The sequence below is a fragment of the Furipterus horrens genome, unplaced genomic scaffold (genome assembly GCF_987537825.1).
Source record: "Furipterus horrens unplaced genomic scaffold, mFurHor1.1.pri manual_scaffold_5, whole genome shotgun sequence".
Taxonomy (NCBI): domain Eukaryota; kingdom Metazoa; phylum Chordata; class Mammalia; order Chiroptera; family Furipteridae; genus Furipterus; species Furipterus horrens.
This window is the reverse complement of record NW_028327175.1, coordinates 143,200,506-143,216,273: the sequence shown is the minus strand read 5'-3', so window position 1 is coordinate 143,216,273 and position 15,768 is coordinate 143,200,506. Positions and strand designations below refer to the sequence as shown.

Here is a 15,768-nt window from a genome sequence, read left to right as displayed (position 1 = left end):
TAAAGGAGCTCATCATCCCCAAGTCATTATTACAGGAAATGTTAAAGGGACTTATTTAAGAAAAGATCAAAACTATGAACATTAAAATGGCAACAAATTTATAACTATCAACAACTGAATCTAAAAAAAAAAAACTAAGCAAACAACCAGAATAGGAAAAGAATCATAGATATGGAGATCATTTGAAAGGTTATCAGTTGGGAGGGTGAAGGGGAAGAATAGGGGAAAAGGTGCAGGGATTAAGAAGCATAATTGGTAGGCACAAAATAGACAAGGGGATGTTAATAGTATAGGAAATAGAGAAGGCAAAGAATTTATATGCACAACCATGGACATGAACTAAGGGAGGGGATTGCTGGAGGGGAAAGGGTGGGTGCTGGGTGGAGGGGGATAAATTGGGACTATAATAGCATAATCAATAAAATATATTTAAAAAAATAAAGAATTGTGACAGGTCAGAAAACACTATCATTTCAAAAAGCTCCTCTTTTTCAGAGAATAAAAACTCATAAAATATAAAGTGCTAGTTTATTTGCATCAAAAACCTTAATTCCGCTCAGCAATGCACATGCATGACGGTGCTCATTTTATAAAATAAATATGTGTACTATTGATTTGAGCCATATTTTAACAAAGTACATTAATTTCTTTCACATTCTATTGAGATAACGCTATGCCTTCTGCATATAAATTCCATCTAGTGGGAAATCAGACATTCCCATGTCAGTAGTTACCCAGAGAGTATTCATACTTTGTATCATAAAATTGATTAGAGACTAATCTTTTGTGCTTTCATGAATAAGAAACAAAATGCTAAAAATTCCCTGTACCCATGACAAATACAATTCTAAAAGAATTCCCAAAGATAACTCTTATTTTAAATTGCAGAATACTGAAATCAAAGTTAAAATTAGACATAATGAAGTTTCTTAAGTAAATGTGAAAACTTAATGACCTGTGTAAAGTATGACTATCTTATGAGACAAAAGCTTAAATCTCATCATTTATATTCATCATCTTATGTAAATCATCTATCATCTACTTTAGACCATATAAGTGGTCTGAAAATGTTAACTTCCAGTTATGCAATATGAACCTTCACTAAAATTTTTAAAAAATGAATAGTAATAGTTGACTTGAAGAATCTACAAAATTTCAGCAAATACTTTCTAATACCTGTTACGTTTCTAGCCATATCACAGCCACCCTAATTCAAAAGAACTGTGAAATGATTTTACCCCATTGGTTCTCTTCTCTGTTCATTGATACTTATCCTTTTCAAGATTTACCAACTAAGTGTGTTTTATTTAAACAGCAGTACAACTACATAATGTCTTTTTTAAAGCAGTTATCAAATATTCAACTAAAAGGCAAAACATAATTTGTTGATTTCTTGCTCATTTATGACAGGAGTTACCTGGAATACATACGAGGGTTTTAGAAATTTCCCTGAAATTATAAAAAAATATTTCATGCTTTTTAAAGAAAGACCACCAAACTTTTATATCTTTATTTAAAGGTTCTATGTATGGTTCTTAAAATAGTTAATAAACAATGATCTAATCTCTGTGATTTGATAGGTTCTTTCAACTTTTGCAAGATGGTATATATGCTATTTTGATATTATTTTAAAGAAATAAATGAACAGACTACTGAAAGATACAAGAGAGGACGTGAACAACCAGAAAGACAAACATGCTTTTGAGAAGAAAGATTCAACATCAAAAAGTTCTTAATTTTCTTGAATAATGATCCCTCCAAACTAGTGTTTGTTTTTACCGAAGTACAACAAATTAATTCGAAAAAACCACAGACAACTGAACAAAAATTACCAGGGAACTTTGGGCTAGGAGAAAATACAGGATGCCTAGTCTCACTTGCTATTAAAATTTATAAATCCTCAATAATTAAATCATTGTGGTGCTGGTGCATAGACACAAAAGGCCAATCACCTATGTTCAAAGTAGAAACACAACCAATACATGAGAACTTAATATGTAATAAAGTGGCACCTCTAATGAGGGAAAGATGGCCTATTGAATAAGTGGTGTTCAGACAACTGAGTATCCATCTAGAAAAAAAGCAAAGTTTGATTCATATTGCATATGATATATCCAAATAAATACCAAATACACAGTAAAGATTTAAACGTAAACATAAAACCATAAAGGACATCTAGATATTATGTTTCTTCTGATGAAAGAATAAAATTCTATCTAAGAAGTAGTCCTGTTTCCCCTTCCTGACAACCTGAACCTGAGTATCATCCAGTGTGTTGATCCACCTACCAATTTTAGAGGAACAACTGATTGTTCCTTGTGAAATCAGCAAAATTCAGACTAGGGAAAAATCTGGACAAACCCAACTTGGTTTTTTTTTCCAACAAATAAATTGAAAGGAAGGGGACAAGAAAAGAGATGTAGATTAAGAGATTTTTAAAACTATAAAATAACTGCAAATTATGAACTTTATGAGTCCCAAGTCAAACAAATACAGAGTTTAAAAAAAAAAAAGACATTTAGGAGACAAGTGGAAATTTAAACAGACTGGACATTCAATGACAATAATGAAATATTGTCATTTTTTTGGTAAGGTAAATTAATGGCACTGATATTAGGTTAAAAGAAAAAATTCTGTCTTTTTAGAGATAAAACTAAAATGTTTATAATGAGCTGTGATGGGAAAACACGGGAGGTGAGGAAGTAGGTATGTTATGTATGGAACAGAATTAGCCATGGGATTGATGGCTGAAAAACAAGCATCTCTTACTATGGGAATCTTACCTGATTTCCTAGTTCAGAGAGTAAGTTAAAATAGTGAGTTTAAGTATGAAGTTTAGGACAGTGAGAAATATACCATGTCATTAAAATATATTTGGTTATAGAGTTTTCGGAAGAAAAGTAGTAAGAGGTGGAAAATTACTTTATAAATGTGGGAGCAGAAAAGGTCTTTTTAATTTCGATTCAAAACCCAGAAGTCATAAAGGGAAAAATATAACACCCCAGTAAAATCAAAAGATAAACTGGGAAAAATATTTTCAAATCATACAGACAAAGGGCAAATCTCCCTAATAAGAGTTCCGACAAATCTAAGAAAAATATTGCAACAGAAAAATGAATAAGGAATACAAATAGGTATTTCAAAGAAAAAAATTTAAGTAACTCTTAAACATACAATGCTCATTTCATCCCTAAAGAATGCAAATTAAAACTATGATGTCATACCACTTTCTACCTATCATGTCGGCGCGAAGTTCCATAACATTCAGTTGGCAAGGCTATAGGGAAAGGACTCTAATATTGCTGGTGTAAAAATAAACTGCGTGTATGTTTAAAAACCTAAAACACAATCTACTTAAGATTTTTATTACACATCTTTTAAAATCTAAATTCTAACTTCAAAATATTGCAACTAAATAAAAAAACAAAACCCTCATACTTCTGTACAAAAATAAACATATCTTATATAACTGGAAAACAGTCCGAAAAAATGTCAGAGGATTTTAATCTGTAGATATGAAAACACATGACTTTTAAAGAGCAGATTATCTCTAACTAGTTCAAGTATACCATAGCTATTGAGTTACATGATCACCCAAGAGTTTATAATAATTTAAGTCAAGTTCAAAGCTCCATTATTCTCAACTTTCTTTTTCATTTCTCTCTAAAATGATTTAATGACTATAAACATGATATTTATAGGCTGGGAAAAAATTATAATTTTCTACTTACATTTTCATTTTTCAAGATGAGTTTCAGGATTGCTTCTCTTTGTTTTAGAGCCTAAAATGAGGATAATTTCCAGTTAGCTTTTTAAAATAAATAAGTAAGTAAGCAAGCAAGTAAGTAAATAAATAAATAAGAATCAACTAGTTTTCCTAATATTTCTTCCTTCCCTGTGAACTACCTGACAATCCTTAGAGGAAATGAGAGAAACTCTGACAAAGGTTATGCAAACTAGTGACTAAAGTAAGGTCTAGATTCCAGCCTCTACAGTAATTATGTGTGGTTGTCCTACTCAACTATATCTTATTCTGAATCCCCAATGCCTAGAACAATTGTCTGGGAGATAACATGCCCTTCAATGTTTCTTGAGTGAGTAGATGAATATCTATGACTACCAATGTCATTTCCCTACCACTCACCAAATCTCCTTTTTTCCCTTTAGGAACCTTCTGAAAACACTGCTGCCATAAAATGTTTGCAAGTAATTGAAGAGATGGCAACAATACCCTTCAGTTCCTCCACTTTAACATAAAACTTCCATGTTCACTAATTTACATGAGTGAATTTTTATTTAGTGTTGATAGTACATTTGTTCATATGCTTGTATGCTTCCCACCAATGATGCTTCTTACTATTATACCAGAGAATAGAAGCTGTTATAGAATACCTTACTTATAGTAAGTACAAATGCTTTTAAGAATCATTATGGTTGAATTCATCCCTGTTCCCACAACCATTGAAAAAACAGAGCCGATTACAATGAATAGCAAGTCATACGACCTGAGAAACAAAATCAAATCCTGCTGTTTCTATAACTAAGTATGTAACTAAGTGTGCTAAGTATGAAGGTTAACTTGGTATATTAGGCGATCATCAAAAACTACTTTTTTAAAATAAACATTTAACTTGGAGGGGAGTTTTAAGGTAAGGATAATCATACAGTTTGCCATCATACAATATTCAGTTTTATAACAAATTTGTTAAATCTATTACAATTCATTTTGGTAACTCACAATATTACACTATAACTTTAGTAAAGACTACTTTCTATGCTGTGTATCCTATGTTATATTCTACTGCATTCTACTTTGTTTTCTATTGCACTACAGGCAAAGATTCTATCAATGTAATTTTTGTATTCAAACCACTAAGATAAACTAATTTTCCATAAAAATGTTCTGCTAACAAAATAAACTCAAAAGGCTTGGGTGAAGCATAACAAGTTCATCTAAACCTGGCAGCAGTTTACCTGTTCAGTCTCATCATCTATTTTCCTTGATGTCCTTAAAGTGAACTACCCCAGAAATCACAGCTAAACATGAGCTTCCACACCTTCTTGCCTTTGTTCATTTTGGTAGGAAAGCCTTTCCTTGCCTAGTTTGCCTATTAATTTCCTACCATCTTTAGAATCCCAGTTGGATTCTGTAAATTTCATGAACTCCTCAAACAGAACTTAGTTTTTATCAAATCTCAGATTCTCACAGTTCTTTAAACATACGTTTGAAAAATACATTTTACATTATTTATTTACATGTCTGACTACATGGCAACACATAATTTTTTAAGGACAGGAACCATGTTCCATTCACCAGAACTTCAATGGTGTCTGACAATTATTAATGCTCAATAAATATTAGTCATACAGAATAAATTGTACAGTCTCCTACATCAGGTAAAAAGCAATTCTCTTCATTGATTTTTCAGGTAAGCTTCTAATACAATGGTTAGGTATCTGTATACTCTCAGAGGAATCAGAGGTTGCAGCTATAGCAAACAGCAGACCAGAATAATTTTATATAGAGGCTACAACCATCAATGTTTCAGGTTTCCTGCCACAAACCGATCTGACAAGTTGCATAATATAAAGTGGGACAAACATTCTATAGCCAGAGATTACAAATGAATTATATTTATTTCAAACTTGAAGTAAATACATTTAATTCAGAATTTGAAAGGAATGACCTTAGAAGTTCCTCTACATAGCTTTACATGTAATATGCTGATAGTATAGCACATATCTTCTATGACTAACCCTATTTTTTTCTTTCTTCTAAAATCTAAAGGCAGAATTTTGAGAATTAGAGTAGTAATAAATTATAATCATCTACTTGAGGGTACTTCTTAACTAACAATGGTATGCTAGAAAGAAGACAGTACTGTTTCAACACTACCCTCACACTCCCATTAAGTTAAAGTGTAATATCTCAGCTACGGATTAACCATTAATCCTGTCACAGGAAAGTTCTGATTACAACTGTCAATAATTAATTAAAAAGAAAAACCCAAATTGTTTATCCTGTCAGGCCCCAAAGCCTTTAATTTCATCCTATACTAAACCAAAACTATAATTTATATTTTTGTATATATCTCCCATAGATAACTTTCTACAGTCTAAAGAAAACCACTAAAGTGTCTAGGCAGTCTTAAGGCAATTATATACTTTGCAGAGAAGCAAATAATACTGATCTTACTAAAAAAAGAAATAAGAAAAAAAAAGCAAGGAAGAGAGTAGAAAGAACGAAGAAGCAATTTTGTGGATTCTTGCTCTATTTCTTCCATGCCCATCATAAATAAGTGCTATTTAAAAAAAAAAAAATCATTCCCTTCTTGAAATGCCAGGTAAAGACCTTTAAAAAGTGAGTATTTTATTGTTCATTACATCAATCAAAACCACCTACAGGTTGGTTGATATGAAATCTTGTAGGCATTCTTCTCATTATAGCTGAGTCAAGATCCTGAGGACGATTAGTAGCTCCCATCACTATGACCTACATATATAAAGAAAACAAAAGGTTTTAAATTCAACAATAATATTCCTTTCAGGTTGGTTGTTACTAAAAGGGTTTCGAAAATACTCTGTAAGAGATCTGATATTAATCTAGTACATATTACTCAAATATTTACAGATACAAATCAAAGTTAATTCTAAATAGATTAGGTAATAGCAAAGCTTATAAGATTTCTTTTTAAAACTACTGTTTTTTGCAAAATATGGTTACTCAATGGCTACATGTTAAATAACTGAAAGCCATTTATGTTATAGCTTGGGAATATATACAGGGGAATATTTCAAGTCCCTTAATAATATTAAGGAGAGAATCATTTCCCCTAAGTCTGAGGATGCTGGTAATAGTAACAGATATGTACTTTTTCCTCTACATTTCACATCATTATCTCATGGCATATACCACTACTACAGATGAATCTTCTCAATGCTACTAAAACCTCAAGCAATCCACCTTCAAATAAGGGCAAAAGAATAAAAGTAAACATCAAAATTCTGGGTAGAATTAAAAAAAAAAAAAAAAAAAAATGCTGGTGATCCTGCCAATCTCTGGGTCAAGGATGTGGACATGAAAAATCAAAACAAATGAAGACAAAGGTACAAAACAAATTAATTTCTGAAGGGCTTCGATAGTACCATCACTGTTGGTATTTTTCCATACAACCCAGTAACAGCACACATTAGCTATCTAAAATGAAATTTATTGGTATACTAATGGAAAGTTTTATTTATTTAATATTATTTTATTTCAGCCCAAGAGGTCTTAGATTTCTGAAATCAGAAGTCCAACTCCAGAACATGTTGAAAGATCTAGTAAATCTTATATTCTACTTCTATTCCACATTTAATAATACTGAAGAGCCACATTACTTTCAATTAACTGTGAGAGATTGCCACCTAAAGGGAAAAAATATAACTACAAACATAAATTTGAGAAATGGTAGCTCTACAATGCCTTGTGTTTGGATTAAGTGTTCCTAAAAACACCAAAATATTAATGCTCTTACCTGTTTTCTTTATTGACTATGACTCTATAAAATTTATAAGGAAATTTTCTACTAAATGTAAACAAAAAAATAGTCTTAAAGTGATCAAATGTACTAACTGCATAAGATAAAGGATAAATATAAGTACATTTTGAGATAGAGTGTAAGTAGTAAAAGAGATTCAAAGTGATATGGAAGATTGACCACGTTAGGTAGTACAGACTCACAAAAGGCACCGTGGATGACGCACTACCTGACAAAAACTGGAACCAGGCTGTATTTTGAGAAACATTCTAAGTAAATAGCCTAAAACAAAAAACAAAAACAAAACAACAACCCAGTATGGAAGATGGAATGCTAAAAATTAGTATTGAGAAATCCAAATAGGACTTCCAGTCAAGATGGAGGCGTAGACAGACACGCTGCGTCACAACTAAGAAGGAATACAACTACCTCAAAAGTAGAAACAACCAGAAGTTCCAGAAAATCAAACTGCAGGGAAGTCCAGCAAACAAAGATATAAAGAAGACATAGTCATCCAGACAGGTAGCAGGGACAGAGCCACGGCAGAGAGGATGTAGTGTGGTGGTGGCAGCAACAGCAGCAGCGGCAGGCCCACAGAAAGCAGTCACAGGTTTTAAAAGTCAGGAGGGACACCTGGGGAGTGTTCCCAGCTCCTCACCAGCCCTCACAGCTCATGGTCCCAGCACTGGGGAAACAAGCCTCATTGCTTCTGACTGTGCAAACCAGCAGGAGTTGGGGCAGAGGCAGAAACTGCTGGTCTCTCAGCAGAGTCCGCTTGCTTAAAGGGCACCCATGGTCCTATAATGTCTGCAGACCCACCCACTCTCGGAATGACGGCCAGGGCAGCAGCTAGAGGGGCGCCAGTCTGGTGTGGAAGTGGGAGAGGTTCCTGGAAAAGGGGCGAGTGCTGGGAAGGCAGCATTGTTCCCTCTCTGACTCCTCCCCCACATACAGCGCCACAATGTGGTGAAACAGGTCACCCTGTACTGACAAATCCCTAAGGCTCCGCCCCTTACAACATAACAGGAGTGACAGCTCTACCTGGGATGTGGAGGCAAACTAACACAGGAGCCTGTCAGAATGAGGAGAGAGAGAAGTATGGCCCAGAAGGGGAAATAGATCAAGGTCCCAGTGGGAGAACTAAGTGATGAGGAGATAGCCAACCTCACAGATGAGGAGCTAGACAACCTAACAGATGCAGAATTCAAACCACTGGTGATGAAGATGCTCACAGGCTTGACATATATGCTTGAGTACGGCAAACGCATAAAAGAAGTGAAGGCTATGCTAAGTGAGACAAAGGAAAACCCACCCAAAACCAATGGTGAAGAAAAGGAAACCAGGGTTCAAATCAATGATTTGGAACATAAGGAAGAAAAAAAACAGTCAACCAGTGCAGAATGAGGATGCAAGAATTAAAAAAAATGAGGAAAACTTCTCAAATTTTGCAAAGGAGATGGACATACAGGTCCGGGAAGCACAGAGGGTCCAGGGCAAGCTGGACCCAGAGGGGACTACACCAGGACGCATCATGATTGAGATGCCAAAGGTGAAAGATAAAGTGTCCTGGGGGCGACAAGAGTGAGGCAGAGAGTTGCCTACAGGGGGGTGCCTATAGGACTATTAGCTGATTTCTCAGAGGACACGTTGCAGGCAAGAAGGGACTGGCAAGCAGTATTCGATGTGATGAAAAGCAACCTACAACCAAGATTACTCTATCCAGCAAGGCTATCATTTGGAATGGAAGGACAGATGAAGTGCTTCCCAGACAAGGTAAAGCTAAAAGAGTTCATCATCACCAAGCCATTATTATATGAAATGTCAAAGGGACTTAAGAAAAAGAAGATCAAAACTATGAACACTAAAATGAGAACAAACTCACAAGTATCAACAACTGAATCTAAAAAATAAAAACAAAATTCAACTAAGCAATCCAGAATAGGAACAGAATTATAGGTATGGGGATCATATGGAGGGTTATCAGCTGGTAGGGGGGAGGGGGAGAAATGGAGATATGGTGCCGGGATTAAGAAGCATAATCAGTTGGTACAAAATAGACAGGGGATGTTAAGAATAATATAGGAAAGGGTGAAACCAAAGAACTTATATGCACAACTCATGGACATGAACTAAGGGGTTTGGGATTGCTGGAGAGAAAGGGGGTACTGGGAAGAGGGGAGCAAAGGTGAAAAAAACTGGAACTACTGTAACAACATAATCAATAAAATATACTTAAAAAAAAAGAAATCCAAATAAATCTAACATAACATGATCTAATAAATACATATAGGGTAATAACATTTATTATGAAAAATTAAGAGTGAATGAAACTACTTGCAATTTCATTTAAAGAAGCAAATTTTAAGGAGTGATTTTAAGGGGCAAAAAAATGTAACCTTTACATATATTTTATCTTTAGTATAAATGAGCTAAAATTCAGAATGAGAAGCAACAGTAATTTTTTAGTATTTAAGTAATAAAATTAATTCACCCTTTAGGTATTAGTTAAGACTTCTAAAAATCTTTAAGACAAAATATCAAGAAAAATTTTTTATTATTTCATATTTAAAACAATCAGATCTAAATTTATGCCTTAAAACTTTATGTCAATGACTATGTTAAAAACACTGTTATCTCTTATGTCTCATGCCTCTCAAGATGAAGAATATGCCATCAGTTAACCTGGACTTCCAGTAGTAGTGACAGGTTTAAATGAACCATTCAACTATTTTTGTTTCCTTTGTGGCTATATCAGACATACAAGAAAGCTTGCTGGGGTACTAGGCTCTATCCATAGTCATAGAACAGACAATTTTAGAGAAAAACAAATATGTCTAAAATATTGAAATTAATGTCATTTTTAACCCCTCAACACAAAAAAAATGTCATAAAAATTGTTGGTGGAGTTTAATAAAAACTAACATCTTTATTTGTCCCCTTGAATAAAAATCTATCACTACGAAAACAGTACTAAAAATGTGAAAAGGAACTATGGCTCTGAAAATTCAGTCTTAGGTTGTATTGTATCAGAATCATGCTGTGAGACTGAATAAAGTGGCTCTGGAGAATGAACTTCATCCAATTGTCTTTTTTTTTTTTTTTTTTAATTTTTTTATTTTGGTTTTTCAATTACAGTTGTCCCCTTTTCCCCCAATTTCTCTCCCCCACCCAACCCACCCCCTCTCCCACAATCATATCCCTCCCCGTTGTCCATGTCCATGAGTCTTTCATACAGGCTCTTTAATTAAACCCTTCCCTTACTTATCCCCCTTCTCTCCCCCTCCCCTCCCCCCTATTGACTGCTATTCTGCTCTTTGTTCTATTTAGTTCCTTTGTTTGTGTTGTTCTTTAGTTTCCTGTATTAGGTGATATCATATGGTATTTTTCTTTCTTTGCCTGGCTTATTTCACTAAGCATAATTCTCTCTAGTTCCATCCATGTTGTTGCAAATGGCAGGAGTTCCTTCTTTCTTTCTGCTACATAGTATTCCATTGTGTAAATGGACCACAGTTTTTTGATCCACTCATCTACAGATGGGCACTTAGGTTGTTTCCAGCACTTAGCTATTGTAAACAGTGCTGCAATGAACATAGGGGTGCATAAGTTCTTTTGAATTGGGGTTTCAAGATTCTTCGGGTATAATCCTAGTAGTGGAGTCATTGGTTCAAAAGGCAGTTCCATTTTTAATCTTTTGAGGTAATTCCATACTGTTCTCCATAGTGGCTGCACCAGTCTGCATTCCCACCAACAGTGCAGTAGGGTTCCCGTTTCTCCACATCCTCGCCAGCACTTGTTGCTTGTTGATTTGTTGATGATGTAATTGTCACTTTTTTCTTGGCTTTTAAAACTATAATCTGCCCTGACTGGTGTGGCTTAGTGGGTTGGGCGTTGTCCCACAAACAGAAGGGTTGCTGGTTAAATTCCCAGTCAGGGAACATGCCTGGGCTGCAAGCCAGGTCCCTGGTTGGGGTCATGCAAGAGGCAACCAATCAGTGTTTTTCTCATGGCATTGATATTTCTCTCCCTCTCTCCCTCCCTCCCTACCCTCTCTCTAAAAATAAATAAATAAAATCTTTTAAAAACAAATAAAAATAAAACTATAATCTGATAGGATATAATATTAAGCTATTTTCTTTTACATGGCCTTAACTATTCAATTGTCTAAGTACTTTAAATTCTGTTGCTTAGGAGGATATTAATTTTGGGAAACCTGCAAACTACTTGCATTGAAGAGACTTATCAGAACCAATTATTAATACAAATGGTTTCTATTAATGTTGCCTAAACTTATCTGTTGTATTTTCTTCTCTAATCATCCAACAAACACTAAAGGCAACTTTCCTTCAATGACATTATATTTTCATAAAGGTGGTATAGAAGGAGGCCATGTGGCTTAATTTTCCTCTTGAGAATAGTTTTCTACTTTTAATTTATGATAATGTAGTGGATATAGGAAATCCTTTGCCCCTCTGTCTATAAAACATACAAAAATGATAAAGTATTTTTAAAGCTCATAGATAAATTGACAAATCTGCAAAAAACTAAAGGAATTAAGCCGAGGCGAGTAGTGAAGCTATGCATAAGGGAGAGAAGCAAGAGTAGAAGTTGACCACATTATGGAAACGTATAGATCTTAGAGTGGGGTGTGCACAGGCCAGAGAACCTGGTGAGAGACCACCCTACATAAAGCTGGCACTCATGAACTACTACAGCCTCCAAAAAGTGGTGAAATATTAGAAAACCCATTCAGCAGTCAAGCCTTGATTCTTAGAAAAGATATATAAAGACATACACGCCCACATGGAATCCCTGAGATTCCACGGTTCTTGGTCAGCTAACATGGATCTCAGACCTGAATTTACGTATTTGTATTGGGGAAAAAAAATCTCTGGCAAAAGATAAATATAAAACCTTCTTACAGCTACCAACTTTCAACACAGGTTCCAAAAATTCACACACAAAGTTCTACCAAGGATGATTTTTTTCCCCATGAAATCACAAGACACTCAAGGATATAACTACCATAAACTCAAACAAATGATAGAAATAGATACACAAAGTCATGTTAGAATTAATAAATATAGATTATAAAATAAGTATGTTAACATGTAAAGGAATAAAGGAGGAATAATAAAGAAGTCACATTCAAATATTTACATAGTAAATACATACAAGGCATTGTTATAAGCACCTTATTTCTATGAATTCCTTAAAATCCTATAATAATCCTGAGGTGAATACTATTTTTTCCTTTTTCCAGATATTAACTACCTCTATTGATAGAGTGATTATATAATTTGGCCAAGGTCACACAGCTAGTTGATGCCAGGGCTCTAGTTTTCTAATCCAACAGGAAACATGTGTTACTGGGCAAGAGCCTATGAAAAAGAATATGACAATCTTAAAAAAGAATCTAAGAAAAATTTTAGAACTAAAAAATGTAATGAGTGAAGTAATATACACAATGAAAGGGTTTACTAGTAGAAGAGAGACAAATGAATTAAGAATTATCAAATTAGAAGAGGTAAAAGAAAGTACCTAGACTGTAACACAACAAAGAGAAAGAAAATATAAAAAAGAAGTGAAACACATGGATTATAAATAAGTTACATCCAACTGGCACTCAATTAGGAGCACATGGGGAATAGAAAAGAAAAAGTATTTGAAGAAATAATTTTTTAGAAATAACAAAAGTGTGATTCTAAATATAGTACTTTTTAAAAGGGCAAAAACAGATTACAAAGTTGAAAATACCTAATAAAGTTAAATTAACAAAAATACTGTTAACTTTTTCAAAACTTTTCCAAGAGATATAAATTGGTGATTCATCAAAAAAAAAAGAAAGAAAGCCCTGGCTGCTGTGGCTCAGTGGATTGAGCGTTGGCCTGCGAGCCAAGTGTTGCTGGTTCAATTCCCAGTTGGGGTACATGACGAGGTTGCACGTCAGGTCCCCAGTTGGGGGCATGAGTGAGAGGCAACCACACAGTGATGTTTCGCTCCCTCTCTTTCTCCTTTCCCCTCTCTCTAAAAATAAATAAATAAACAAAGAAACAAATAAATTATAGAAAGAAAAGAAAGAAAAAGAAAAATGGCTGTAGAACTGTCATTCCCAGCAATATGGCAGAAAAACAAATATGCCAGATAATTTTTTTTAATTTTAATTGTCTTTTTAAATGAATCATTGATCTGGCAAGAAAGTATGAAATATTCACAGGTGAAGAATTAAGTGAAAATGGGAACCCAAAGAGGTAAACTGAATAATAATAGCTAGCTTTCTCTGTGGTGCTAAAAATCTCAAGGAGAGGCTTCACCCTCTGTTTCTCTCTTCTGTTACATTTGTTTCCAGCACTGAGGCAATCTATTAACATTTTGTTAAACATGAAGCCCTTAAAACTGATGGAAATATATATAAACCATATTCTTTCAGATAACTTTAATTATGAAAAAAACTTCTATAAAAAAAGCCAAATATTTCCCATTAGTACTTCCACCACCACACCACAAGTTTAAGACATATTTCTTCAGATACCTGGCAGCTGTGATCAGTATCCAAACCATCCCAGAGACTCATAAACTGAGCTTTCATCATGGCCGTAGCTTCATGGTCTGAACTTGAACGGTTTCGTAGAAAGGAGTCTAGAAGGAAAAAGTCCTTAACGTTAAAAATTAATAAATTATTTACTCTTTATATAATTTGAAATCATTTAACCTAAAGCTGACAAGTTCATGAAAGATTACAAGGAAAAGGGTTCAACTATGCTTTTTCACACATTATTCTGACAAATTATTCGGCAAATTAAAAAAAAAAAATCGAATCAATTCACAATCTTCATTTCTTTCCTAAAAAATACATTTATGCCAACATATATAATAGAAGTAAAGAATCTGGTACTGGACCACTGTTATAGAAAAACAATAAATAAATAAAAGAAATTTAAGAAAAAAGAATGTGGTACTGAGAGTTAGAGAAAGATCAAGTAGCGTCTTGGAGGAAAATGTGTGTACTTCTGCTCAAACTTTCCAGATTTTTCTGCATTCTTTGTGTTCTTAATTATGGGGTCACATTATTTTCCTCACACTTTCCCTGGTAATAAATAAAATGACATTAGAAATGTCAAAGCACTATTAAGTGGGAAAATGCAAGACAGAAAATGGTTTAAAACATACAAGACAGCATGCATGTATATAAAGTTATACATGGTAAAAAAAAATGGAAATAACTTTGGTTATTGCTAGTGATGACTTAAGAAAAATTTTAATTTCCTGTTCTGAGTTACTGTCTTCCAAATTATCTACAATAAACATGAAATGCTTTTAAGAAGTGGGGAAACATTTTCCTTCTGGAACGAAAAAACTGAAAAGTGGTACATACTAAGAATGAAAAAAGACAGTAAAAATAAATCCTAGATTTTCTAAAACAATCCCTATTTCAAATGTTCTGTCTAATATCCCTTCAAATTACTGGCATTTCTAAGTAACTTTCACATTTCAGCCTTGAAAACTAGAACTTGAAGTGGCACCAAATGCTTTCTAATGTTCTAGGTCCAAGCTTTTGAAAAAAAAAAATAAGTAAATAAAAAACACATTACCATGATATGATAGTCTTGTGATGGCAAACATATATTGTGGATATTCTTATACAGTTCCAATTTTGTAAAATCTGTCAAACTAACTCATCAAAAAAAAAAAAGATAAGTAAAATCTGATTACTTTTAAATTGTTTATTTTTTAAAGATAAACTGTTTAACTGCCTACTTAACCACTTGTGCTGCTTACAAGAGACATACTTAAATATAAGGTCTCAGAATGTTGAAAAGGATGGAAGACATAGGTAAACACTATTTTAAAAGCTGAATAAAATGTTTTTGTAAAAATGTAATGCATGTCTAATAAATTGTGCTGGAACAAGTGGACATCCATCCAAATGCAAAAAGTTCTAGATATACACCTTACACTTTTCACAAAAATTAACTCAAAATGGATCACAGAGCTAAATATAAAACACAAAACTATATAGACTATAACACAGGAGAAAATCTAGTGATCTAGAATATGATAATGAGTTTTTACATACAACACCAAAAACACAATCCGTCAAACACAAAATGGTTAAGTTAGAGTTTATTAAAATTAAAAATCTTTCCCTGTGAAAGAGATTGTTTAGAGAAAAGGCAAAGCACAGACTGGGGAAAAATAGTTACAAAACATTTGATAAAGGACTTGTCTCCAAAATATACAAAAAACTCTT

General features: G+C 33.7%; 1 protein-coding gene across 8 annotated transcripts in view; it reads right to left on the bottom strand.

Moving 5' to 3' along the window:
* ATAD1 (ATPase family AAA domain containing 1) overlaps positions 1 to 15,768 on the bottom strand; it is a 45,474-nt gene that overhangs the window by 8,301 nt on the left and 21,405 nt on the right. For all 8 annotated transcript variants that reach the window (XM_090278021.1, XM_090278024.1, XM_090278018.1 and 5 more), the window contains 3 exons: positions 14,050 to 14,156; positions 6,404 to 6,493; positions 3,732 to 3,782 (listed from right to left, as the gene is read on the bottom strand). In XM_090278021.1, the coding sequence (XP_090134147.1) occupies positions 3,732 to 3,782; positions 6,404 to 6,493; positions 14,050 to 14,156 (248 nt within the window). The remainder of the gene's footprint in view (positions 1 to 3,731; positions 3,783 to 6,403; positions 6,494 to 14,049; positions 14,157 to 15,768) is intronic.